The 23135-nt window shown below is 46.6% G+C and overlaps 1 protein-coding gene across 1 annotated transcript in view; it reads right to left on the minus strand.

The window, feature by feature from the left end:
* Positions 1-23135, minus strand: part of CABIN1 (calcineurin binding protein 1) — a 156345-nt gene that overhangs the window by 122480 nt on the left and 10730 nt on the right. The window contains exons 2-11 of the mRNA XM_006874951.1: positions 18764-18769; positions 18200-18292; positions 12669-12782; positions 11908-12042; positions 10457-10637; positions 8766-8895; positions 7451-7600; positions 6329-6615; positions 5009-5177; positions 3412-3548 (exon numbers count right to left, since the gene is read on the minus strand). Of these exons, the coding sequence (XP_006875013.1) occupies positions 3412-3548; positions 5009-5177; positions 6329-6615; positions 7451-7600; positions 8766-8895; positions 10457-10637; positions 11908-12042; positions 12669-12782; positions 18200-18292; positions 18764-18769 (1402 nt within the window). The remainder of the gene's footprint in view (positions 1-3411; positions 3549-5008; positions 5178-6328; positions 6616-7450; positions 7601-8765; positions 8896-10456; positions 10638-11907; positions 12043-12668; positions 12783-18199; positions 18293-18763; positions 18770-23135) is intronic.

A 23135-nucleotide genomic window follows, 5' to 3' on the forward strand; every position in this document is an offset into this window, starting at 1 on the left:
CAAAAGCAAAATGACGGAGGAAGCCTAAGTGCCCATCAATAGGAAGAATGGATAAACAAACTTTGGTACATATACACAATGGAATATAATGCTACTTTGAAGAATATCAATGAAGCTGCAAATCACCAAATAACATGAGGATAAACCTGGAGGACATTATGCTGAGTGAAATAAGTCAGTCACACTAGGTCAATCATTACATAAGATCATTATTGTAAAAGCTTAAGAAAAGATACTCATACTAAAGGAAATAAAGAAAAAAATGTTGGTTACCAGGAGTAAGAGGCGGGGACAGTAGACCACATGTTAGGGGATAGTCACATAATAGCTAGCATGCTGGGGATGTCAATACACAAGGAAGGAGAGGGAAATACACAAGAAGGGGGTGGGGGACGGAAGAACAAGGTAGATAGGGGAACACTGAGGCAGGTTTGCATGGGCTAAATGGACAGAGGTAAATAGTGATGTATGCTGAATCTTAGAACAACAAGGCTCTATGATACAGGGATTGAGGCATAGTCTAAATGGGTAAAAGAGAGGAAATAATGCTAAGGTGCTTGACTGTCTGATGAATATTGGTTTCCCTTGTCTACGATCGTAAAATAGACACTTGAGTGGAATAGAAAGGAATATAGGGAAACATGATTACAGAAAGCTTGTTAAGCCCATCTTCAGCCTATTACTGATTGGAATGCCTAAAAGGGGTTCTAAAACTTGCCCAATGAAATCAGGCTTCTTGCAGAGCCTTTGTACTGTATCTGACCTTAGGTGGAATCCTGAGCCCCATCCGGAACCTTCAGAGGTGGAACATTCCCACTTGAAAGGACATGCAGACAAGCTAGGAGTGGCTAGGGAAATAGAAAATACTTCCTGAAAGAAAGATCAGAAGGAAAAAACAAAAACAGCAGTCTGTTTGGCTATTACAAAAACAAGCAAGCTGTTCACAGGGGAGCCATCAAGGCAAGTAATCAAGCCCCTTCAGGACAAAATCCCCTCCAAGACTGAAACTCAAAGGAAACACACGAGCAGACATATAAACTTGCTGGTAACTGCACTGGTCTACATGTGAGTGGAAGAGGGGGAAAGTCAGTAATGAAGATACAGGCTGAGTTCGACCACATTCCATAGACTCCTGTCGGTCTTGAAATTAGAGGGAGAAAAGGAAGAGCTGCTTGGTCTGAAGTTTGGGGAGACTTGGGAACTCCTGAGCCCATGGACAAAGACATAGAGGGCTAGAACTGAGAGTGTAGCATACAGCTGATATGAAATGGGGTGAGATGCACAAGAATGCCCAAACGTGTAGATAGCACCCATTTAACCTAGCTTCAATGGCTTGGTGATCAGAACTCAACTAGAGGAACATACAGAAATTTAATAAAGGAAGTGTAAATTGCTACAATTTACACTGTACTTATTGATGTTGTTGTTGTTGTTGTTGTTAGGTGCATCGAGTCGGTACTGACTCATAGCAACCTCATGTACAGCAGAATGAAGCACTACCCAATCCTGGGCCAACCTCACTATTGTTGCCACGCTTGAGTCCTTCGATGCTGCTACTTGCCCAATCCATCTCGTTGGGGGTCTTCCTCTTTTTCTCTGACCCTCCACCTTTCCAAACATGATATCCTTCTCTAGAGATTAGTCCCTCCTGACAATATGTCCGAAGTATGAGAGACAAAATTTGGTCATCCTGGCTTCCAAAGCTGGAAGGGGTTAGGGCCTCCAAAGAGCACTCTGGCTATACTTCTTCAACACGGATCTGTTGGTTCTTTTGGCAGCCTACGGCACTTTTGATATTCTCCTTCAACACCATAACTCAAAAGCATCAATTCTTCTATGGTCTTCCTTATTCATTGTCCAGCTTTTGCATGCATATGAGGTTACTGAAAATACCATGGCTTGGGTCAGGTGCACCTTAGTCTTCAAGCTGACATCTTTGCTCTTCAACTCTTTAAAGAGGCCTTGTACAGCAGATTTGCCTATTGCAATATGTCGTTTGATTTCTTCATTGATGCTTCCATGAGTGTTGATAGTTGATCCAAGAAGAATGAAGTCCTTGACAACTTCAATCTTTTGAGATATAAGTAGCTCAAAATACCAACTGTTATGGAAGGAGTCTTCACATCAAGAATCAAACCTATCCCCTCTGTATACAGGTTGATAAGGATGTGCAATTTAGACACTGGCTACCTAAAATGGGTGGAGGGGATTCTATAAAAGCATGAAGTGGCTGGCTTACAAGTTTTCAAGAGAAAGTTTAGTTTCAGAATGTGCAGGGGAAGGTAGAATCTCCACTGTATAGTTTTCATCTCTGTCTAGATGGGTCTGGTGAAAGGAGATGGGGATAGGATTCATTTGATTCAATAGTGAGTAATTACTATCATGACTAATTGCAATTGTCACAACTGTAAAGGTATAAGTTGTGTAACAAAAAGTTAAGAGTAGTTAATCTAATATTCCAGGAAAAGAGGACCCTAGGACCATCAAGAGAGAAGAGCATGAGCAGAGTATAGGACCCTAACCAGAGAAGCAGTGACACTAGAGATGGATACAGAGATGAGGATATGGAGAGATAGAGCAGCTAAAGACTCTAGACTCATGGAAAGAGAAAAGTTGTGTGCTGGTGGCCAGGAGGCAGGCTTGCAGATTGTACCCTCTATTTGTTTAAACTATTATATGTTCCTGCATGCTTTTGTGTACATAAAAATAAAAAGAGGGAATAGAAGCAAATACTGTTAACCGATGATACATGGAGGGGATTGTAATCATTTCAATGAAACAAAATACAAAAAGCCTTTTTTAAAAGAAAGATGGAGACAGTGACAGTGTGACAGAAGAATGGTTAAATAAACTTTGGTACATACACACAATGGAACACTAAAAAGAGTGAAGAACAATGATGAATCTGTTAAACACACCTCACAACATGGTTGAACCTGAAGAACATTATGCTGAAATTACTCAACCACAAAAGGACACTGGATGACACCACCAATGCTATAAAACATTGAAAAAAAAAAGTATTCTTGTTAAAGGAACAATCTATGATGGTTACGGTGGGGGTGGGAGGTGGGTTACTCATGGGCTCATGTTAACATGGTTGACAGAGCAGGCAATATACAGAAAGAGGGAGGTTAGCAGAGGAAAGATGAAGGTAGAGCAGAAGACACTGAGGAATGCAATAGCTTAAATGAATAGAGGTAAATGTTGTTAACTGGTGGCACCTGGATTGCAACCATGTAAGCAAAGTATATGATTTTTTGAATATGAAACTGATTATCTGCTCTGTAAACCTTCACCCAATTCACAATAAAAAGTTAAAAAAAAAAAAAGAAAAGGAACCCAAGAGCATGAGGCTGTGAGATGACAGGAGGAAGTAGTCCAAGTGAGCAAGCACCAGGGACTTCCTACCAGATTCCATGAATGTGGCCGAGTCGAAGGACAGTCTATGTGGTCCCATACTCGAACACTGCTCCGGCTTGACCTCTGACTGGACGTCATAACTGTTGAAGTGGCCATCCTCCTCCTCGGGGTCCAGTTTCCTCAGCCTGTGGGAGACAGGGCAGGTCATAAGAGCCACAGTACACACTCAGATGCCTGGAGCTGAGGACTTCCTACTGGAGCAATGAAATCCGCATGGAAAAAAAAGAGCACTGTGAGTGAGCGGTCTGAGGGTGCACTGGCCCCCTAGTGAGGGCAGTGCTGCTTGTCAGGCAACATGGCAGAACCCTAGGCAAGCTGACCAAGAATAGGTACAGAGGACACAAGTCAGAAGACCACCTACTGAGTCCAGGGCCTAAGGGGGCCCAGCCAGCAAGAAAGAAGCAGGGGAATGGGAACGAGCCACATGGCTACTTGTCAGAGGTGTTTTAGCCTCCTTCTTGGTCCCTCATCACAGATTTGCCGAAAACCACCTTGACTCCTATACATTCACTTTCCCCACAGAAAGAAAGGCTATGTGTGGTCTTAATGACAGACAGATGTACCATCCACCTAGAGCTCTCACTCCTTCTCTGCCAGGGTGGTGTTACCCCAGAAACAAACATTCACAGGACAGTTTGATGTAACAGACCTACAGCTGAGCCTTATGGGTGAGAATGCCCTCCAGCAGCAGTAAGAGATGAGAGGGTTAAACCAACCAAGACATAGGGGGAAGAGGGAGCACACCCTGCAGACAGGAACCACACCCACCAATTTCAGACGACAGAGGGCTGCCAGGCCAGTGGAAATGGAACTGCCACCCACTAATGAGGATGGGACAGGGTAAGCGGGAGACCATGGGGAACTGTGCAGTGGGGAACTGGGGGCACAGGGGAAAGGACGGTGTGGGGAACTGTGGGGAGGAGCTGGAAGAAGTGAGGGAACTATGAGACACAGAGAACTGGGGAAGTAGAAAGCGGGGGCGGGGTTGGGGAACTAGGTGGCATGGAATTGTATGGAGCAGAGGAACTAGGGGTTTGGAAACTTCAACTGGGAGAGCTGGAAGGGGTTAGGGAACTGGGGGGAGTAGAGAACTTGGAGGGGGCATGAAGAACTGTGAATGGCAGGAAATGTGGAGGTAGGAGAACTGTGGAGGGGGACTGGGGTTGAGGGAACTGGGGAGGCAAGGGACCTCTGAGGGCAGGGAACTAGAGGAGAGGTAGAGAGGGTGAGGAGAATTACGGGGCATGGAGAACTAGGAGTAGTGGGGAACTGTGGAGGGGCAGGAAAAACTATGGGGGTGGAGGAACTGGGGGCAAGGAAACTGGGAGGGGAGAACTGTGGAGCATGGAGAATTGGGGGAGTAGGGAACTGAGGAGGGGGTGGAAAAGCTATGGGGGCAGGGGAACTGTGGAGGCAAGGAAACTGGGGAGAGTGGGGAATGGGGGAGCAAGGAACTGTGGAAGGGTGGGGAAAAGTGAGGGTGGGGAATGTGAGGGTGAGGGAACTGGGGGTGCTAGGGGAAGCCTCAGTTAAGCAGACATCCTGGTTGGTTCTCTTCTCTAAGCACCGAAGCAAGTGCACATACCTGGACGGTAGGAACTTCACCAGCAACTCCTGGAAGTCTACCTTCTCCTCCTTCTTGCACTTGGTGTTGCGGACGCGGGCTGAGCGCCGCTTTGCTGTCTCCCCACTCTCCTCTGCTGTCTTCTTCCGCTTCATACCCTTCTTGGACCTGTCACTCCCAGAAGCATCACCTTCAAGGAGCACAAAGGAACAACTTACAGGGGGACAGAGGAAATGTGGTGGCTCTGTAGGATAAGCACAGAATGGCAAACCACAAGATCAACTCTACGAGACCATCAGCCACTCAATGGAAGAAAGATGAGGTTTTTTGCTCTCTCAGAAACCCTATACAGAATCACTATGCGTAGGGACCAAATGCAAAGCACATAACAACAACACGGGGTGGGAGGCTCTCTCGTTTATAACATTCACATGAGTTCTTAAGTGAAACACCTCCCTGTTACCACCGCCAACCTCAGAGCTGCCAGCTCAAGCTCAACAGCAATTAGCAGAAACTTCAACTGCTCCGACCCATCCCACTGTCTTGGAGTTCATTCCAACTCATAGTGCCCTATATAGGGTTTCCGAAACTGTGAACCTTTAGAGGAACAGCCAGCCTCAGCTTGCTCCTACGCAGTGGCTGATGGATTTGTAATGCATCCAGTGCTTATCCTACAGTGCTACCAGGGCTCAATTGCTAGACACTGCTTTTTGTAGTCATGGTAATGGTGATGTCCCATGGAGTTGATTCTGACTCACAGCAACCCTGTATCAGGTTTCTGAGACTGTAAATCTTTACAGGAGTAGAAAGCCTCATTTCCTCAGAACGACTGGTAGTTTAGAACTGCTGACCTTGTGGTTAGCAGCCCAACTCTTAACCACTACACTACCAGAGATACAGAAATCACAAAAGTAGGCCTGGGAGCTTTGGCCTAAAATTTTAGATAACTTTCAAAAAAGTCAGCAAAACCAAAAAGCATACCACATCAGATAACTTCACTGAGAATTGTTTTTGAAAGCCAAAGAACTGAGATGGGAATTTTGAAAAACCCTTTCCCTCCTTTGGGCAAGAAAGACACGGTGAGCGCCTGCTGGCATTCTGGAATGTGCTGGACTATGAGCACACTGCAGGGCCCCCAAGGGAAGCCTGCCCACTCATACCTCAGAATGGTCCAAGAAGAGACACACTGAGACTTGCATCAGGGCCCATGGGGCTGCAGCCCTTAGGCTGAGAGGCTGTGAGGATCAGTGGGCCCCTGTCCCTGGTGGGGCTGGGTGCCTCCACTCTCATTCTCCTAGGCTGCAAACAGACCCCCTATACTTATGACAAAAGGCTGCTCACCCCCAGGCAGGCTGGTCTCCAGCAGGCTGGGGCTATGGCGTGGAAAGCTGGCAGCAACCACAGGGGTGTAAGCAAGCACAGGTTCCACCACAGCACCAGCCGGGGATGTACTGACGAGGTTCGGCTGGACCATGCTGACGGGTGGCACCTCCACACAGGAGGCCAGCTGCAGGGCGGGGTCCTGGTAGTCGGACAGGTCGATCCTCTTCCCAAGGCTGGGCCGAGGGGGCTCACAGGTGGTGAGGTGGTTGTACATGGTGAGCAGGCTCTCACCAAGGCACTTCCAGCTGCAAGGTAAGGCAATGTCATGGTATGGCACGAACACAGCACTACCCTACCACCATGACCACCTTCTTCATGGGGTAGCCTGAGTCAGGGTTTGGCCGTGGTGCCCTCAACATTGGTCTTGGGTCTAAGAGTACATACAAGATGTACATACAACAAGAACACTAAACCAGTATGGCATACAGCTCAGGTCCAGTGGCCATTGAGCAGACAGGGGACATTCAGCTGTGGCTGGAGTTGAGAGAACGCAGTGGAGAGTGGCTGTAGCCAAGCCTGCAGTGCTACAGGTGCTGTGTGCTGACCCATGGAAGAGGTGCGATCTTGATGCCACAGTGAGAATCTTGCTACACAAACCCACTCTGTAAAGTCAATTCCAACTCATAGCGACCCTGTATGACAGGGTAGAACCGCTCCCTAGGGTTCCCGAGACTGCCAAAGGTGTCATCTTTCTCACATGGAACTGGTGGTAAGTTCGAACCACTGATCTAAGGCTCAGCAGTTCAATGCCTAACAGAATCACCTTTAATAACCCCGTTCCATGCTTAATGACTAAGCACCACCTCCTTTGGTCTAACCTAATTCTCTCACATTTCCGCCTGGTCTCACGCCCTGTACCTAGAGTAAATGTGAAGGCACCTCACAGCCAACGTTACCACAGCCCCTTTTCTCCTCAATAAATCCTCAACTGGTTAAGGACCCAGGTTCAGACAGGAAGTGACCCCATGCCATTATGGTAACAAGTGCAAGCACTCCCCACAAGCACTCCCCACGGTGCATGCACACATCACCACTCCTGGGTCAAGCCCGGGCAGGGCCTTCCCAGGACTCAGGACCTACGTGAAGAATGGGATGGGTTGCACTAGCTTCAGGTCTGGCACCTTCTCTCGTACAGTCAGCGCCTGCCTCCTCTTCCGCAGCCCCAGGGCCTCATCCACAATGGCCTGAGCCTCAGCCTTGCTTACAGATGCCTCATGGATTGACATGTCACTAGAAGCATGACACACAGGGAGGAATTACATTACACGCTAAAGCCACACTAGCCTCCTGTTCTGTTTATCTTGCAGGCCACTCCAGAACACTCCACACAATGTGTCTTTCTGTGCTTGTCATCTACCACCCCAGGTCTGTTCTCTCAGGACAGATGTGAACAAGAGGTATGGTCATCCAAATAAATAACCCCAGAACTCCTAATGGCAGGGAGCTCCAGGGGCTGAGGAGACACCAAGGGCAGGGAGGGCTGATTCCTTGAGGTAGGGGCGGGGGTGGGATGAGAGCCAGGAGAGCTACAGAGGTGACCCTGAGCTGACAGGGAAGAAACAATGGCAGGATTGGCAGAGACTGGAAAAGAACATCCCAGATGAGGGCACAATGAGAGCCAGGCCCAGAACCTGTAAGAAGCTTCATGTCACCCCAGGAGCTGGGAGAGAGACTGTGGGCAGTGCAAGAGGGACAATGTGAACAAGTAGGTGATGTTGGATGGGCAGAGCAGGAGGAAAATGTGGGGATTGTAGGAGAACCATGGGGGAGCCTGGGAGGACAGAGGACAGGGAATAAGGCAAGGACTGTGGGAGGGTTGGGAAGATAGAACAGGAAGACAATGAGGGAACCAGAGGGGAGCCAGGAAAGCAGAGCAGGGGACAATGGAGGACTGGCGGGGGTAGTTGGGAGGGCAGAGCAGGAGAACAATGGGATACTATGGAAGGGTCTGGGAGGCAGGGCAGGACAATGGAGGCTGGGGGAAGCTGGGAGGGCAGAGAAGAGTCAAGAGGACCAGGCTGCAGAGGCAGACTGAGCAACACATGGAAAAAGCTCAGGCGACACGGGGGCAGGACCTGGGAAAGAGAGCAGCAAGCTTCCGGGAGGTCAGGCAAGCAGTAGGCAGCAGAGGCAGCCTAGAGAGCTTGTGGAGAAGGCAGCAGTGAGCCTGCAGGGCACTGAGAAGACAGGACAGGGCCCCCAGCTGAGTGGCAAACATACAGGCTCCAAACAAGCCCACTGGATGAGTGATGCAGCAGAGGTGAGGTCCAGAACACAGGGGGACTCCACTAGCAGAGGTGAGGTCCAGAACACAGGGGGACTCAGAAATGGAGAGCTGCTCACGGCTCGGATGTTCACCAGCCACATGGGAGCCAAGAGAAGCAGGACTCCGTACCATCTGAGGAACATGCGCAGCGAGTCCTTCCGGAGACAAGGCTGCTCCTCGAAGATCTTCTCCTTGAGGACCAGCCCCTTGCTATAGCGGCAATCTTTCTCCAGGGCTTTGCAGATGAAGTACAGACACGCTGGAAGGAGACTAAGTTAGGACTCCAAGCCTGCCAAGCAGTATAGTCCCTACTAGGGATGTGCTTCCAGACCTGGCAGGGTCCAGACAATACACAGTACACAGGAGAGCAAAACCACTTTATAAGCTCTACACTGGGAACTGTGTTGGAAAGCATTAGGCCCTGAGCAGATGAGGACTGTTCAGAGCAGAGCTGAGTGCAGTCGATGGGGAGAGCTGTGCACCGTGGGGTCACACAGACACTTGGTCCCACAATCCCACTTCACTTGTGGAACCAGTGACAACTGACTAATTAGAAAATGGGCTTCAAAAAATTCTGGCAGCCACTTTGGAGCCCCACCATGGGGCTGGGATGCAGACAGTGGGCTGCACAGGCACCAGGGCATGTGCTTCCCAACCAGCAGCCTGGCTAGGGACACGACCACAGGATCTTCTCTGTGTGCACACAAGTGCTTCCTTCTCTGTTTACCTGTGTTTTCTAACTTTCCTATTTGCACTAGGGAATTTTTTTTAACCGTCCTTTCAGAAAAGTCACTGCTTTAAATTTAAGACATGCACATTATTTGGTCATTATATGGGTCGGTACAATGTTGAGCCTTTTAACTTCAATGCTCTGGGAAGCTCCCTCTGTCTTCTGCAACTATGGAGATAGTCACAGGCAAACCAAGGCACGGCACAGCTTACTTCTAAAAGGAGTGGTATGGCATGGATTCCGGGCTGAGCTAATGACACCCACAGTGGGAAGCATCTGCACCCACATGACGGCAGGGGTCACTCCAGACTCGCATTACCAAGTCTCACGCATGAGTATGGACAGTCAAGGGCATACCCGCGCTGGGTCTGTGTGTGGGGACGTGGGAGGACTGTACACATCTCTCCTCCGTCACATGCACCAGGGTCTGTTCTATGTGTGTGTGGATGTGGGAAGGGCTAGCACAAGTCTCTTACTTGCCCACTATCAAGTCTGTTCACTTTACAGCACCAGAGGTCAGGAACAAGATGGAGAAGGGAGCCAAATCAGCACAAGGTACGTAGGAGAGAGGCAGGAACAGCTCCCCAGGTGTCGTAGAAGCACGGGTCAAAGTGAGACTAGCTGTCCAGATCAGGGTGCTCAGTGCAGTCTATGAGGCATTGGCAAAACTCCAGCCCAGCCCAGCCCAGCCCAGCAAACTGCCACATAGAAGCAGCCTGGGATTCCATTTGGAATAGCCCTTTCCACCAGTTCTGAAGTCCCATGGAGGAGACTTCCAGCTGCAGTGCTTGCACTACCTTGTCAACATGGAGAATACGGCCATATATGGCCTGGCCTAGGGCAGGACAACATGGGATGGAATGAAATTAACAAAGGGGAAGTCACTCTGAGAATACGTTCCTTGTCACTAACAAGTACCTGAGAAATCTCAAGGAAGAGAGAGAGGAGAGAGACTTGACACATCACTGCCCCCCAACAGCTGACAGAAAGCCCTGTCCTCACAGAGGCTTCACACTTTCCCAAGCCATACACACCTCTAACTAGCTCCAAGACATGGGCACACAGCAGGCACCACCGAAGTCAAACTCACTTGTGTAATCACTGAGGGCATACAGGATGGTGATGAGGTTGTCCAGGCAGGGCCAGTGGTCCGCGTTGCACCTCAGTCCTTCCTCAAAAGCATGGCGGGCCAGGGGCACGCGGATGAGCCTCAAGGCCACGTGCCCAATTTTGTACCAGAGGTTGACGTCGGTGGAGTCCAACATCACAGCCTGTGAGAACACAAGAGAGGGCACACAGCCAGTGGAATCCCCACTGGGCCAGAAGCCCAACCACTCACGGCACCTGAGCTGCTCATAACTGCCTGGCCAGGCCTCCTCATCCTCCCTGGAGTCAGACCTGCTCCCAGACCCAGAGAAACTCAGCCAGACAGTGACATAAACCCACTTATTTTACTCTGAACACTGTCATAATGCTCGCTGTCAATTTGAACATTGGTAATCCTTACACAATTGGAGGGAAAGAAGTAGAAAGGGTAATATGGGAGAAACCTGGAGTCTTGTGGGGTTTTGTTGTTGTTGTCAGGTGCCATTCAGTGAGAACCAACTCATAGCGATCCCATGCACAGCATAACGAAACAATGTCCGATCCTGGGCCAATCCTACCACCGCTGCCACACTTGATGCCATCAATGATGCCACCTGGCTGATCCATCTTGTTGGGGGTCTTCCTCTTTTTCTCTGGCCCTCCATCTTACCCAGCATGACATCCTTTTCCAGCGATTGTTCTCTCCTGACAATATGTCCACAGTATGAAAGACGAAGCTTAGGGTTTTAGAAAGACTCTATTTTAACAAAGGGCCGAGTTTCAGAACCTTGCTCAGGCATGTCTTGGCAGCATGGTCCTGAGTCTCAGTTTCCTCATCCCTTTGGACACGTGATCAGGAGGGACCAGTATCTGGAGAAGGCTATCATGTTTGGTAATGCAGGTCAGCAAAAGAGAAGACAACCCCCAAGGACTGACACAGTGGCTGCACCAACATGCTCAGACACAGCAACAAGGGTGAGGATGGCGCAGGACTGAGCACTGTTTGGTTCTGTTTTACATGGGGTTGCTGAGTCAGAACCGACTTGATGGCACCTAACAAGAACACAAGGCTGAAGGCAGCTCTTTGGATACTGTAAGGATCAGAGTGTACATGCAAAGTCATTGGCAGAGTAGTAGCCACCTAACAGAAGCCCAGAGAAATGGTGACAGTGCGAGGTGAAACAATGGTAGCACTCCTGTAACAGCAATGTGCACAGGACCATGTGTCATAGGTTCTTTCGTGTGCATCAACTTTCGTATTTATTACTCCCACTCTACTGGTGTACATCCAGTGGCTCCCAGAGATTCAATACCTGACTGAGGGTCACAAGTGCCCTGCGAGATGGCAGTATTCCCACACAGTCAGCAGCCTAACTCCTCCCGTATCCCATCACCTGTTTGTATACTTTGTGACCATATCCCAGCCCCTCAGCTATGGGTGCCATGGAAGCACACCTCTAGGTAGAACTCCATGGCAGTCTCCAGGTCTTCTCGCTGGGCAGCTAGCTGGGCAAGGTTCTTATAGGTGGAGTACTTCAGAATCAGCCCGGGGTGCTTCAGACCCTCTTTCTCATCACCTGATGAAACCGCCTGTGAACAGAGTAAACAAGGGGCAGAAGGAACTGTGCAGTGGTCAGCAGGACACCTGGCTCTGGGTTGCCTCTGCCATAGGCCCTCGGGCCAGGCCACCTCTCGGGCCAGGCCACCTCCACTGGGAAGTGAAGGCACTGTCCTAGGTACTCCTAGAGGACCCCTCTAGCTCGGAGTAGCTTTCACCAATGACCTCTTGACTCCCTTCACAAGCTCCCACAGCATCTTTCAGAACACACCGTCACTAGCCTCATGAAGTGTCAGACGGCTGTGGCTGCATCCCTGAGGGCTGGTGGCTCTGAGCCAGCAGCACTTCACTGAGCCTCAGCTTATATATCTGTAAGTGGGAACACCTCCCCAGGCCCGGGTGGAACAGCTGTGAAGGGTAAGTAATGTCGGTATGATTATGGCTGGCACTTCCTGAGCACTCATATAGCCGACCCCCATGGCCAGCTTTGCTCTTTGCCTGCTCAGGCCTCACCATGGCATGGTAAGGAGGACACTTCATTACAGGGTGGAGATTGAGTACAGAGGCAAACTAACGTGCTCCAGGTTAACAAGTCAGAGAACAGAGGTCAGAGACCAGTCGCCTGGCCCGCACACCAAGCCAGTGGCCAGCACCTCACCTCCCGCAGTAGACGTGCCTCGAGAAGCTCATGGTAGGCTCTGGCTGACTCTTCAAATTGGTCATGTTTCTGCAGATCCAGGGCCTTGTGGTACAAGGCAAAGGCCTCTGCTTCCTGCAAACCAAGATGGGAGACATGTTCACACAGTACAATAAGTTTGCGCCAAAATAGCTGTGTTTAGAGTCAGCTGTACCTCTATAGGAACCCTGGTGGGGAACTAAGTGAAACACTCATAAGCCACCCCAAGGATACATGTGATACAGGCCCAGCTGAGTCTGAGAAAGAAACGAGGGCACAGGGGCCCAAGGCACAGAGTCTGAGCACAGCCAGGGAGGAACTGGGCGGGTCCATCAGGGGGAAGCCAGGAAGGTGGCCATACCACACCAGAAGAACCCAGAGAATGGAGAGCATGCAGGTCTCTGCTGCTTTTTATCCACCTCTTCATCCAAGCCAGGTCACTCCCAGGGAAGACCAGAGCCCCTTCTGAGGAAGAAGAGGCATTAAGAAGGCCAAGTGCCCTTGCAGACAGGGGACAGCTGACCAGCAGATTTCTGAGTTGTTGTTAAGTGCTGTTGCATCGGTTTCAACTCTTAGCAACCTCACATAGGGCTTCTAAGGCTTTACATCTTTAAGGGAGCAGAAAGCCTGTTCTTTCTCCTGTGGAGTGGCTATCAGACTTGAACCACGGACCTTGTGGTTCACAGTCCAGTGCTTATCGTATGGAAATTTTTGAGAGGGACACGGAAATGTCCTGGTTTATCCCACAGAGAGGGAGATATGGCTACTCAGGGACAAGAAAAGCCCCCTTATACCAGAGTAGGTCATGGGTGAGGGAAGGAGAAGCCAAGCCTTATAGCAGAGGACAGACCGGGAATCTACAGAGCCTGGGCTGAGCCTGGCTGCCCACTGTCCCGTTAGCAAGCTCCCCGACAAGGCAGCATCCTTCAAGGGCTTCACCACAGTGAAACTTAGAGAAGACAACTGAACCTCGAAGTACTGGCATTCTACCACTGCCAGAAGCACCAATTCCCAAGGTCTGCACAAAGAATGAGCTGCACCGGGGTAGAAGACCAGGGCCATGCTGGCCTCACACACCCTCGCAAAATCAATGTAGCTTCTCTTCCGTTTGTGACCATCACCCATGTGAAGATGTAGAGACAGTCTGCTTACAAAATGGGGTTTCCCCTAGAACTCCATTGGGCAGTGTTAACAATGGAATGGGAACAGTGTCAGACCTCCTAACTTCACCAGGGGAAGGAAGAGAATCCCAGTTACCATCCAGCCTAAGGCTTATTCCTATAAGGGTGGGGGTCAAACAAGCCTCCACCCTTCTAACTTTTTACCAATTCTGACACCAACTGTTCCTCCCATGGCACACTTTGCTTCTCTGCCGAGTTCAATAACCCACTGTAGCGGCCACACAAAACTCACAGACAATATTCACAGTTACAGGGTTTATTAGGGAAGCAAGCTTAAGTTACATTTCAGGATCAGAAACACTCAGAACACGGTTCTTGGATGGGAACAGCTTCCTCTCAATCATGCTCAGCGGTACAGCTCTCTCCAGCTCTCAATCTCTCAGCCACGTAGCCCCTTGACTTCTGCCCTACTCACGCAAGTGTTATAAAGGTCTTTTAACCCTGCTGATAAATGCCCACTCTGCCTGTAAGCCTCAGCCTGAAAGTACTCACCTCTAGATCTAAGCATGAATTAGCAAATTTAGTTCTTCTGATAAAGTGCCCAGAGACACAACCACTCAGCCAGTAAGCTTTCTGCCTGAAGCCACTCAGCTTTTCCACTCCATAATCCTGGATACCCACCACTCAGTCTCCTGTTGCTTCTCACTGTCTCTTGCTGTCTCTAGTGTCAGCTCTTAGTCTCCTAGATAAAGAAGGTTCAGAGCAGGAATCTCTGAGTCCAAAGGGCAGGCTCCATTCTTAGCTCTTCTGTCTTGATGAAAGTGAGATCTTCCTTTCTGTTTCTGAGATGGTTCATTTTAAGCCCAGCAGAATGACAAAACTAACCAATTACTTCATAAAGGTTATATACATCCTATTAACACTGTACCACCCCAAGGGTGCCATGTACCTTATTTATGTTCTTAGCAAGCTATCCAGTCCCCTGGGAGGCCACAAACACCTGCCATTTACATAGTCCTTCCCAGTTATCCAGAGTCATGGCATGGCACTGTGAGATAATGCATTGGACCACAAGGTAGGTTTGAACTGCAAGGTCGGCAGTTCAAATTCACCAGCTGCTCCTTGGAAACCCTATACAGGGTCACTATGAATCAGAACTGACTCGAAGGCACTTAGCAACAACCCAGTCATCTATTTACACATGAACAGAGCAAAGTTTTAGGGCCTTCATTTGCTGATGGAACAAGTTTCAAAATGAGAAGAAACAGCTGCGAACATCCAATAATAATCAGAATGTAGAAGGTAATAAAGTATGACTTCAGGAAAATTGGAAGTCATTAAAAATGAAACTGCATAAAGATGCTTACTTGTGTTATATTGACTATACAAAGGCATTCAATTATGTGGCTCACAACAAACTATTAATAACATTTCAAAGAATGGAAATTCCAGAACACTTAATTGTGCTCACGAAGAACCTGCATGTAGGCCACGACACAGTAGTTTGAACTAAATAAGGACATACTGAATGGTTTAAATTAGGAAAGGTGTACATCAGAGTTGTATCCTTTTACCAGACTTATTTAATCTGCATGCTGAGCAAATAATCCAAGAAGCTGGACTACATGAAGAAGTATGTGGCATCAGGAATGGAGGAAGGCTCACTGACAACTCGAAATATACAGACAATACAACCTTGTTTGCTGAAAGCAAAGTAGACTTGAAGCACTTGCTAATGAAGATCAAACACTACAGCCTTCAAGATAGATTACAACTCAATGTTAAGAATCAAATATCCTCACACTGGACCAAAAACATCTAACAGAGAAAAGATCAAAATTGTCAAGAACTTAATTTTACTTGGATCCACAATCAACTCTCACGGAGGCAGCAGTTAAGAAATCAAATGCCACTGAACATTGGGCAGATCTGCTGTGTAGTGCTACAGCATAATGTGCTGGACTGCAAGGTCAATGGTTCAAACCTACCAGATACTCCTTGGAAACCCTGTACAGGCTCATGTACCATAGTAAGGGAGTCCTGGTGCTATGCTGTCAGATAAACAATGGACTAATAGCCACAAGGTAAGCAGCTCAAATTTACTAGCTGTTCCTTGGAAACACTATACATGGTCACTATGAGTCAAAACCAACTCAACAGCACTTAACAAAACCACCACCATAGAAGGGGAGCAGGGTGGCTCTCTAGGATAAACACTGGACTGCAAACCACAAGGACAGCAGTTGGAGCCAACCAGTCGCTCTATGGAAGAAAGTTGAGGCTTTCTGCTCCCACAAAGATTTACAGCGTCAGAAACCCTATGTTGCTGTTGATGTTGTGTGCCGTGGAATCGGTTCCGACTCATAGTGACCCTGTATAGGGTTTCCGAGGCTGTGAATCTTTATGGGAGCAGAAAGCCTCATCTTTCTCCCATGGAACGGCTGGTAGTTTCAAACTGTGGACCTTAAGGTTCACAGCCCAATTGGTAACCACTACGTGATCAGATCTCCTTACAGAGTTGTTTTAATCCTGAAGTAAATTGAGAGCACACAACAACTTTGTAACTCCCGCCAAACAACTGAATGGGATCATGCAAATATGGTACACAGGATTCTAACACAGGGATTGGTTCATTTTGCCATTCCATTAGGTTTAAAAGTCACCATCTCAGAAGCAAACAATGCCAGAACCATCAAGAAAGAAAAGTCACAAAGCACAAGTTCCCTGCCTAGAAAAGCAGGGCAGAAGAGGCAGTGACACAGAGACAGCAGTGGGTTTCCTGGCCAAGGACTGAATAAAGTTGAGTGCCTTTGGGCAGGAGGCTAGCTTGCGGAATTAGGTGCCCTTTGGGCATTTATAGACTGGCTAAAGGAACTTTGCAACACTTGCTGAAGCAGGGCAGAGATCAAGGACTACGTGGCTGAAAAGCTAAAGATGAGAACCTGCAGTATCGCTGAGCTAAGGAGAGGTGCTCCTGACCAAAAAACTGCTGTATCCTAAGGTGTTTCAGACTCTAAATTGTACTCTGTTCATACCCTTAAGAGATCCCATAAGCATAAATATTGCCTGTAAGTTCTGTGTGGCCATTGCAACAGATTACTGAACCCAGCAGAGAAGTAGGAGGGCTTTGGGAGAGATGGTTGATGTCAGAATAGGATAAAGAAGGTTGAAGGATAGAGGCATGTCTGAATTCATTCTGGGCTGATTTTGAGTTTGATTCTCCTCCCACTAGGGCTAAGTAATGAACAAACTCCTCTCAGTAGGCTGCAGAAAAGTCATTTGTACAGGTATACTAACCAATCCCTGCAAGATGCACAAATCAGACCAATCACAGAGCATGCTGCAGCCCAAGCCCAAACTAAAAGCATCAAACCACAAGTTGTGGAGTCCTGTTTTTCCCTTCAGAGGCAGAAGGAACTCAGAGAACATCAGAGTGACCTGAGAATGCAGCCAGCACCATAAGCCTCCTTAATAAGTACAAAAGTGAGATGACCCTGGAAGAGCTGCAGAAGAGGGAGAAGAGAAGCTTAACATGGGGTCTCTGTGCTCATGCAGTTGGTCAAGAACAACAAAGTGCTCATCAACTGTTGCAACAAGATTCAGCTGGGTCACTTGACGGCCTTAAACAGGCACTGCAACATGGTGTGCAGAACATGAAGATGCTAGTAGTCTACACTACATCTCTGCAGGACCACAATGGCCCCAGAGCTGCCTTCTGCTGCCCCACGAAAACATGTGCCTATGTTTGAAATAATAAAGTCCCTATGTTTTAGCTACTGAAAAAAATCAAACACACAAATTCTGTACAGCTTACCCAGGAAACATCAATCAACCTGGAAAAAAGTAACAAACCCTCTGAGGTAGAAAACTAGGGCAAATTTTTCCCTTATGGGGAAATTTCAAGCTGTTTATCCAAAGAACCATGACAAAACATCACATAGAGGAACTCATTTCATCATGGCAATATCCTTTTTTACAGAATGATCTACATGTGATCAAACTGATAACAGCAACATGAAAGGTTGGATGGACCGAGTTAAGTTTGTGTCAGTGATGATGAAACAGTATGGAAAAGGCTGTCAAGGATGGTAGCACAATTTGCAGAATATAACCAACCTCACTGAACTGTGTATGTAGAAAATATTGAAGTGGGGTCTGTTTTCTTGTATATATTTTCAATAAAAAATAGACGATTAAGATTCCGCCTATGAAGATTAGTGATTTGGTGCTGTTGGATAAGCACTGGACTGCAATGTCAGTGGTTCAAACCCACCAGTCACTCTTGGAAACTCTATACAGCATCACTATGAGTCAGGACCAACTTGATGGCACTTAACCACATGGAGATTAGAAGCACAGTCTGCCTGCAGATGAAGAACATGAGTTACACACCTGAGCTTCCTTTGTCTGGGTTTTATGACTTTTAAAGCTTCCTTCATGATCATCCTCAACTGTAGAACTGGCATTCAAGGCTGCGATTCGAATCTAGAGGGAGAGAGGAGAGAATAAGTAATTGCTTTTGAGATGTTGCTAGTTGAGATGGCCCTGTCTTTTCAACAACCTAGAAATTGCTATAGCTCTCCTTCAGAGTATGATCTATTCTGTTTTGAAAAGCTACAACCTTTTCAGAAATTGGGAAGTGAACAAATGATCACCTAAAAGAAAACTAAAGGCCAGCACATGTCTTTGGGACCATGCTGGTTTACTGGAGGAGTATGTCCTGAGTATAGGCCAAAGGAGCAGAGGCTGTGCACAGCCTGGCAGGAGCCTGACCCAGTGAAAGAAGCTGTTAGATAAGAGATTCCATCAAAACCTGCTACCTGTCACCTCCCCAGCACCTATGGCAAGGGACAAGCACAAACAAACCACCATCCCTCAAATGTAGCCATAGTCCTCCCAACAGAAGACTGCCCACAGTGAAGGCCTTCAGAGTCCATCCCAGAAAGTGCCCCTCACCCAAGACTAAAGGAACACAAAGGAACAGTCATGCCAGCAAAACAGGCAAGCCTACATCTTACCATGTTCAGAGACTCATCACTGTCGCTTTATGTCACTTCTCATTGCTGGTGGAGGTTGTATTAGGTCACGAATCTCCTAAAGGAAGAAGGTTAAACTGAGAGAGACCCAAGGAGCTGGGAAAGTCACATGGGTAGTTAGCTGGTGAGACACTGCCTGGATGGCTGTCAGCTCTGCCCTGATATATGCTGCACCAGGGCCTGAGGGTCCAGAACAAAAGGCAGGCCAATTCCTTCCCCAAGGCTCACTGTTTAGCAGAGAAAGAGACATATAAATTTTTTTTTTTTTCTCCAAATTAAGTAAAGTGAGATCATGGGCAACATCTAAAGAAGAGCAATTCATTTAGAAGGGCATACCAAAGGGTTTGGAGTCCTAGTGTAGCATTGCAGGAAAATACACTGGACAAAAAAGTCAGTTTGAACTATAAGGTTGGTGGTTTAAACCCACCAGTTACTCCTTGGAAACCCTATACAGGGTCACTATGAGTTGGAACTGACCTGACAACACTTAACAACATCAATAAGCAAGGGTTTAAGGAAAGCTGGTGGTGCTGTGGTTTAGGCATTGGGCTGATAACTGTAAGGTTAGTGATTCAAATCCACCAGCTGCTATATGGTAGAAAGATGAAGCTGTCTGATTCTGTAAAGATATAGTCTTGAAAACCCTAGAGAGGATGCTAGTCTTCCTATAGGGGTTTGGAGTTTTTACTTGTCTTAAGGAATGTGAAGGAGCCAGCACTGGATCCTTAGGGAATGGAAAGCACCACAATGGAGGGCAGGTGAGGCAGGAGGCCAAGAGAATTCCTGGGGAAACAAGGAGGCCCAGCGCTGCTGGTCTCAGAGGGTGGAAAGGTAGGTTAAGGCCCCTTGGAGGCCCTGGGCCATGCCAGAAGAGCAGAACTTCACTCTGTAGGAAACAGGGGTATCAGGAGAGCAAAGCTTTCACCTTGCAGTTTAAATATGCAATGGAAAAAAATAATGATTAGAAACAGGCATTAGACCATGGATCATAACAAACTATGGATAATATTGAGGAGAATGAACATTCCACATAATTATGCTCACAAGGATCCTGTACATAGACCAAGAGGCAGTCACTAGAACAGAAAAGGGGGAACTGAATGGTTCAAAATCAGGAAAGGTGTGGATAAGGGTTGTATTCTTTCATCATACTTATTCAATCTGTATGCTGAACAGATAATTCAAGAAAATGGATTACATGAAGAAGAGCATGGCATCAGGACTGAGGAAGACTCATTAACAACCTAGGGTATGTAGATGGTTCAAACTCACTTGCTAGAAGTGAAGAGGACTAAAATACTGATGAAGATCAATACAGATTGCACCTCAATGAAAACAAAAGTCTTCACACCTGGACCAATAAATAATATTGTGATAAATGCAGAAAAGAATGAAGTTGTCAACAACTTCATTTTGCTTGGATTCACAATCAACACCCATAGAAGCAATAGTCAAGAAATAAAACAACATATTGTACTAGGCTAATCTGTTGCAAGGAGTCCTGGTGAGGCACTGTGGGTTAATGCAGCAGACTGCAACGCCATTTGAACTGCAAGGTCAGTGGTTCAAGCTCACCAGTCGCTCTTCGGAAACCCTGCATAGGATAACTATGGGTCGGATCCGACTCAATGGCACTTAACAACAACAACAACAATCTGCTGCAAAACACCTCTTTAAAGTGTTAAAAGGCTAAGATGTCACTTTGAGGACTAAGGTATCCTTACCCAAGGCATGGTATTTCCAATCACCTCATATGCATATGAAAGTTGGACAATGAAAAAGGAAGACCAAAGAACTGATGCATTTGAATTATGGTTTTGACAAAGAACCATGAATTGCCAGAAAAACAAACAAATCTGTCTTGGTAGAAGTACAGTCAGAATGTTCCTTAAAGCTAGGATGGCAAGACGTTGTCTCTCATACTTTGGATATGATGTCAGGAAGGACCAATCTGTGGAAAAAGACATCAATATTGGCAAAGCAGAGGATCAGCGAAAAAGAAGACCCTCAATGAGATAGAATGACACAGTGGTAACAAGAATGGACTCAAGCACAGCAAAAATTGTGAGGATGACGCACGGCCAGGCAGTGTTTCATTCTGTTGTGTATTACGGTCATTATGAGCTGAAGCAACAACAACAACAACAGAGGCAAGCAGACCAGTTTGAAAGCTGTAACTGCTGGTGGGTGCAGCTGCTGTGAAAAGTTCAGTGATTACTCAAAACAGGTTAAAAGTAGAGTCATAGGGCATAAAAGACAAAGAAAACCAAAAAAGTCTACTGCCAAAAAAACAAGAGACCTACATAAACAGAAAAACATATCACACTCACAGATACCAAGACAAAAATGCAAAAATGTCAATACTACCCAAAGGGATCGATAGATATAATACAATCCTGATCCAAATTCCAGCAACATTCTTTAATGAAATGGAAAACTTAATCACCAACTTGAAATGGAAAGGAAAGAGTCCCCAAATATTCAAAGTACTGCTAAAGGAAAACAAAGAAGGAGGCCTTATGCTCCCCAATCATAACACCATGGTAGTCAAAACAGCCTGGTACTGGTACAATAACTGACACATGGAGCAATGAATGGAACAGAATGAGAACCAAGAAGCGAATCCATCCACCAGTGAACAGCAGATCTCTGACAAACACTGAAATGCATTATATGAGGAAAAGATAGTCTCTTTAGTTAACAGTGCTAGTGTTATAGCATGACTACAGTCCTCATTTAAACTAGGCATCCGCTAAGTCCTTTCAGCCCCGTCTCACCCTGCACCCCCCACCCCGGCTACCCTATGGAAAAATAATAAGTAAACTTCTTAAGAAAAACTGCGAAGGTCAGAATGACCCAAGGACACCTGAACAAACAGGATAAAAACTTAGCCCATCCATACAAGCAAGCTAAGGGTTTATTGATGGGTTTACTCCTACTTACAGGAAAAGGGTCTGCTGGAATTTACCACCCCAGGTGACAAGACAAGTCTGTTGTTTTAACTGCTCTGTGTTTTTTTGTATAAAACCCTGTTTTCCTGCTCACTTTGGGGTCACAGTTGTTAGGGCTTTAGCTGACACTCTGGCCGCTGGCAATAAAATTTGCCTTTAAGATTTTCAAGTTTGAGTTCTTTCTGACTTGCACTGCTGCAACACTAGCAAAACTTGATGTCTGTTTTTGAAAAATGAAACCCATCCATACTTCATACTATACATAAAAATTAACTCAAAATGGATTGAAGACCTAAATATTAGATCTTACACTATAAAAAATGAAATGGAGCACATAAAAAGATTGCTATCCTAGACATCAGTGAACTGAAATGGACTGCTAATGGCCATTTTGAATATGATAATCATATGGCTTGCTATGCCAGAAATGACAGATTGAAGAGGAATGGAATCGCATTCATCACCAATAAGAACATTTCAACATCCATCTTGAAGTACATAGCTGTCTGTGACAGGATACTAGCCATATGACTACGAGGAAGACAAGTTAATATCACCACAATTCAAATTTATGCACTAACCACTAAAGATAGTGATGATGAAATTGAAGAATTTGATCAACTTCTTCAGTCTGAAACAGATAAAACATGCAATTAAGATGGACTGGTAATTACTGGTGATTGGAATGCAAAGGTTTCAAACAAAGAGGAAGGATCAATAGTTGGAAAATATGGCCTAGGTAATAGAAATGTCGTCAGAGATTGCATCATAAAATTTTGAAAAACAAATGGCTTATTCATTGCAAATACCTTTGTTAAACAACATAAACGCCACTATACACATGGACCTTACCAGATGGAATACACAGAAATCAAATTGACTAAATCTGTGGGAAGAGACAGTGAAAAAGTTCAGTATCATCAGCCAAACAAGGCCAGGGACAGACTGGAATCAATTATCAATAACTCATATGCAAGCTCAGGCTGAACATACAGTAACTTAAAACAACTACACAAGAGTCAAAACATGGCCTTGAACATATCTCAGCTGAATTAAAAAATATCACAAGAACAGATTTGATGCATTATACACTAGAGACAAAAGACCAGAAGAGTTGTGGGAAGGCATCAAAAACATTGTACAGGAAGAAAGCAAAAGGTCATTAAGAAGACAAGAAAGAGAGAAAAGAATAAAATAGATGTCAGAAAAGCCTCTCAAACTTGCTCTCCAGCATAGAGATGTTAAAGCAAATGGAAGAAATGAGGAGGTAAAAGAACTGACCAGAAAATCTAAAAGGACAGTTCAAGAAGACAAATTCAGAGAACAAACAAGATGGCGGAC

The sequence above is a fragment of the Chrysochloris asiatica genome, unplaced genomic scaffold, assembly GCF_000296735.1.
Source record: "Chrysochloris asiatica unplaced genomic scaffold, ChrAsi1.0 scaffold00306, whole genome shotgun sequence".
Taxonomy (NCBI): Eukaryota; Metazoa; Chordata; class Mammalia; order Afrosoricida; family Chrysochloridae; genus Chrysochloris; species Chrysochloris asiatica.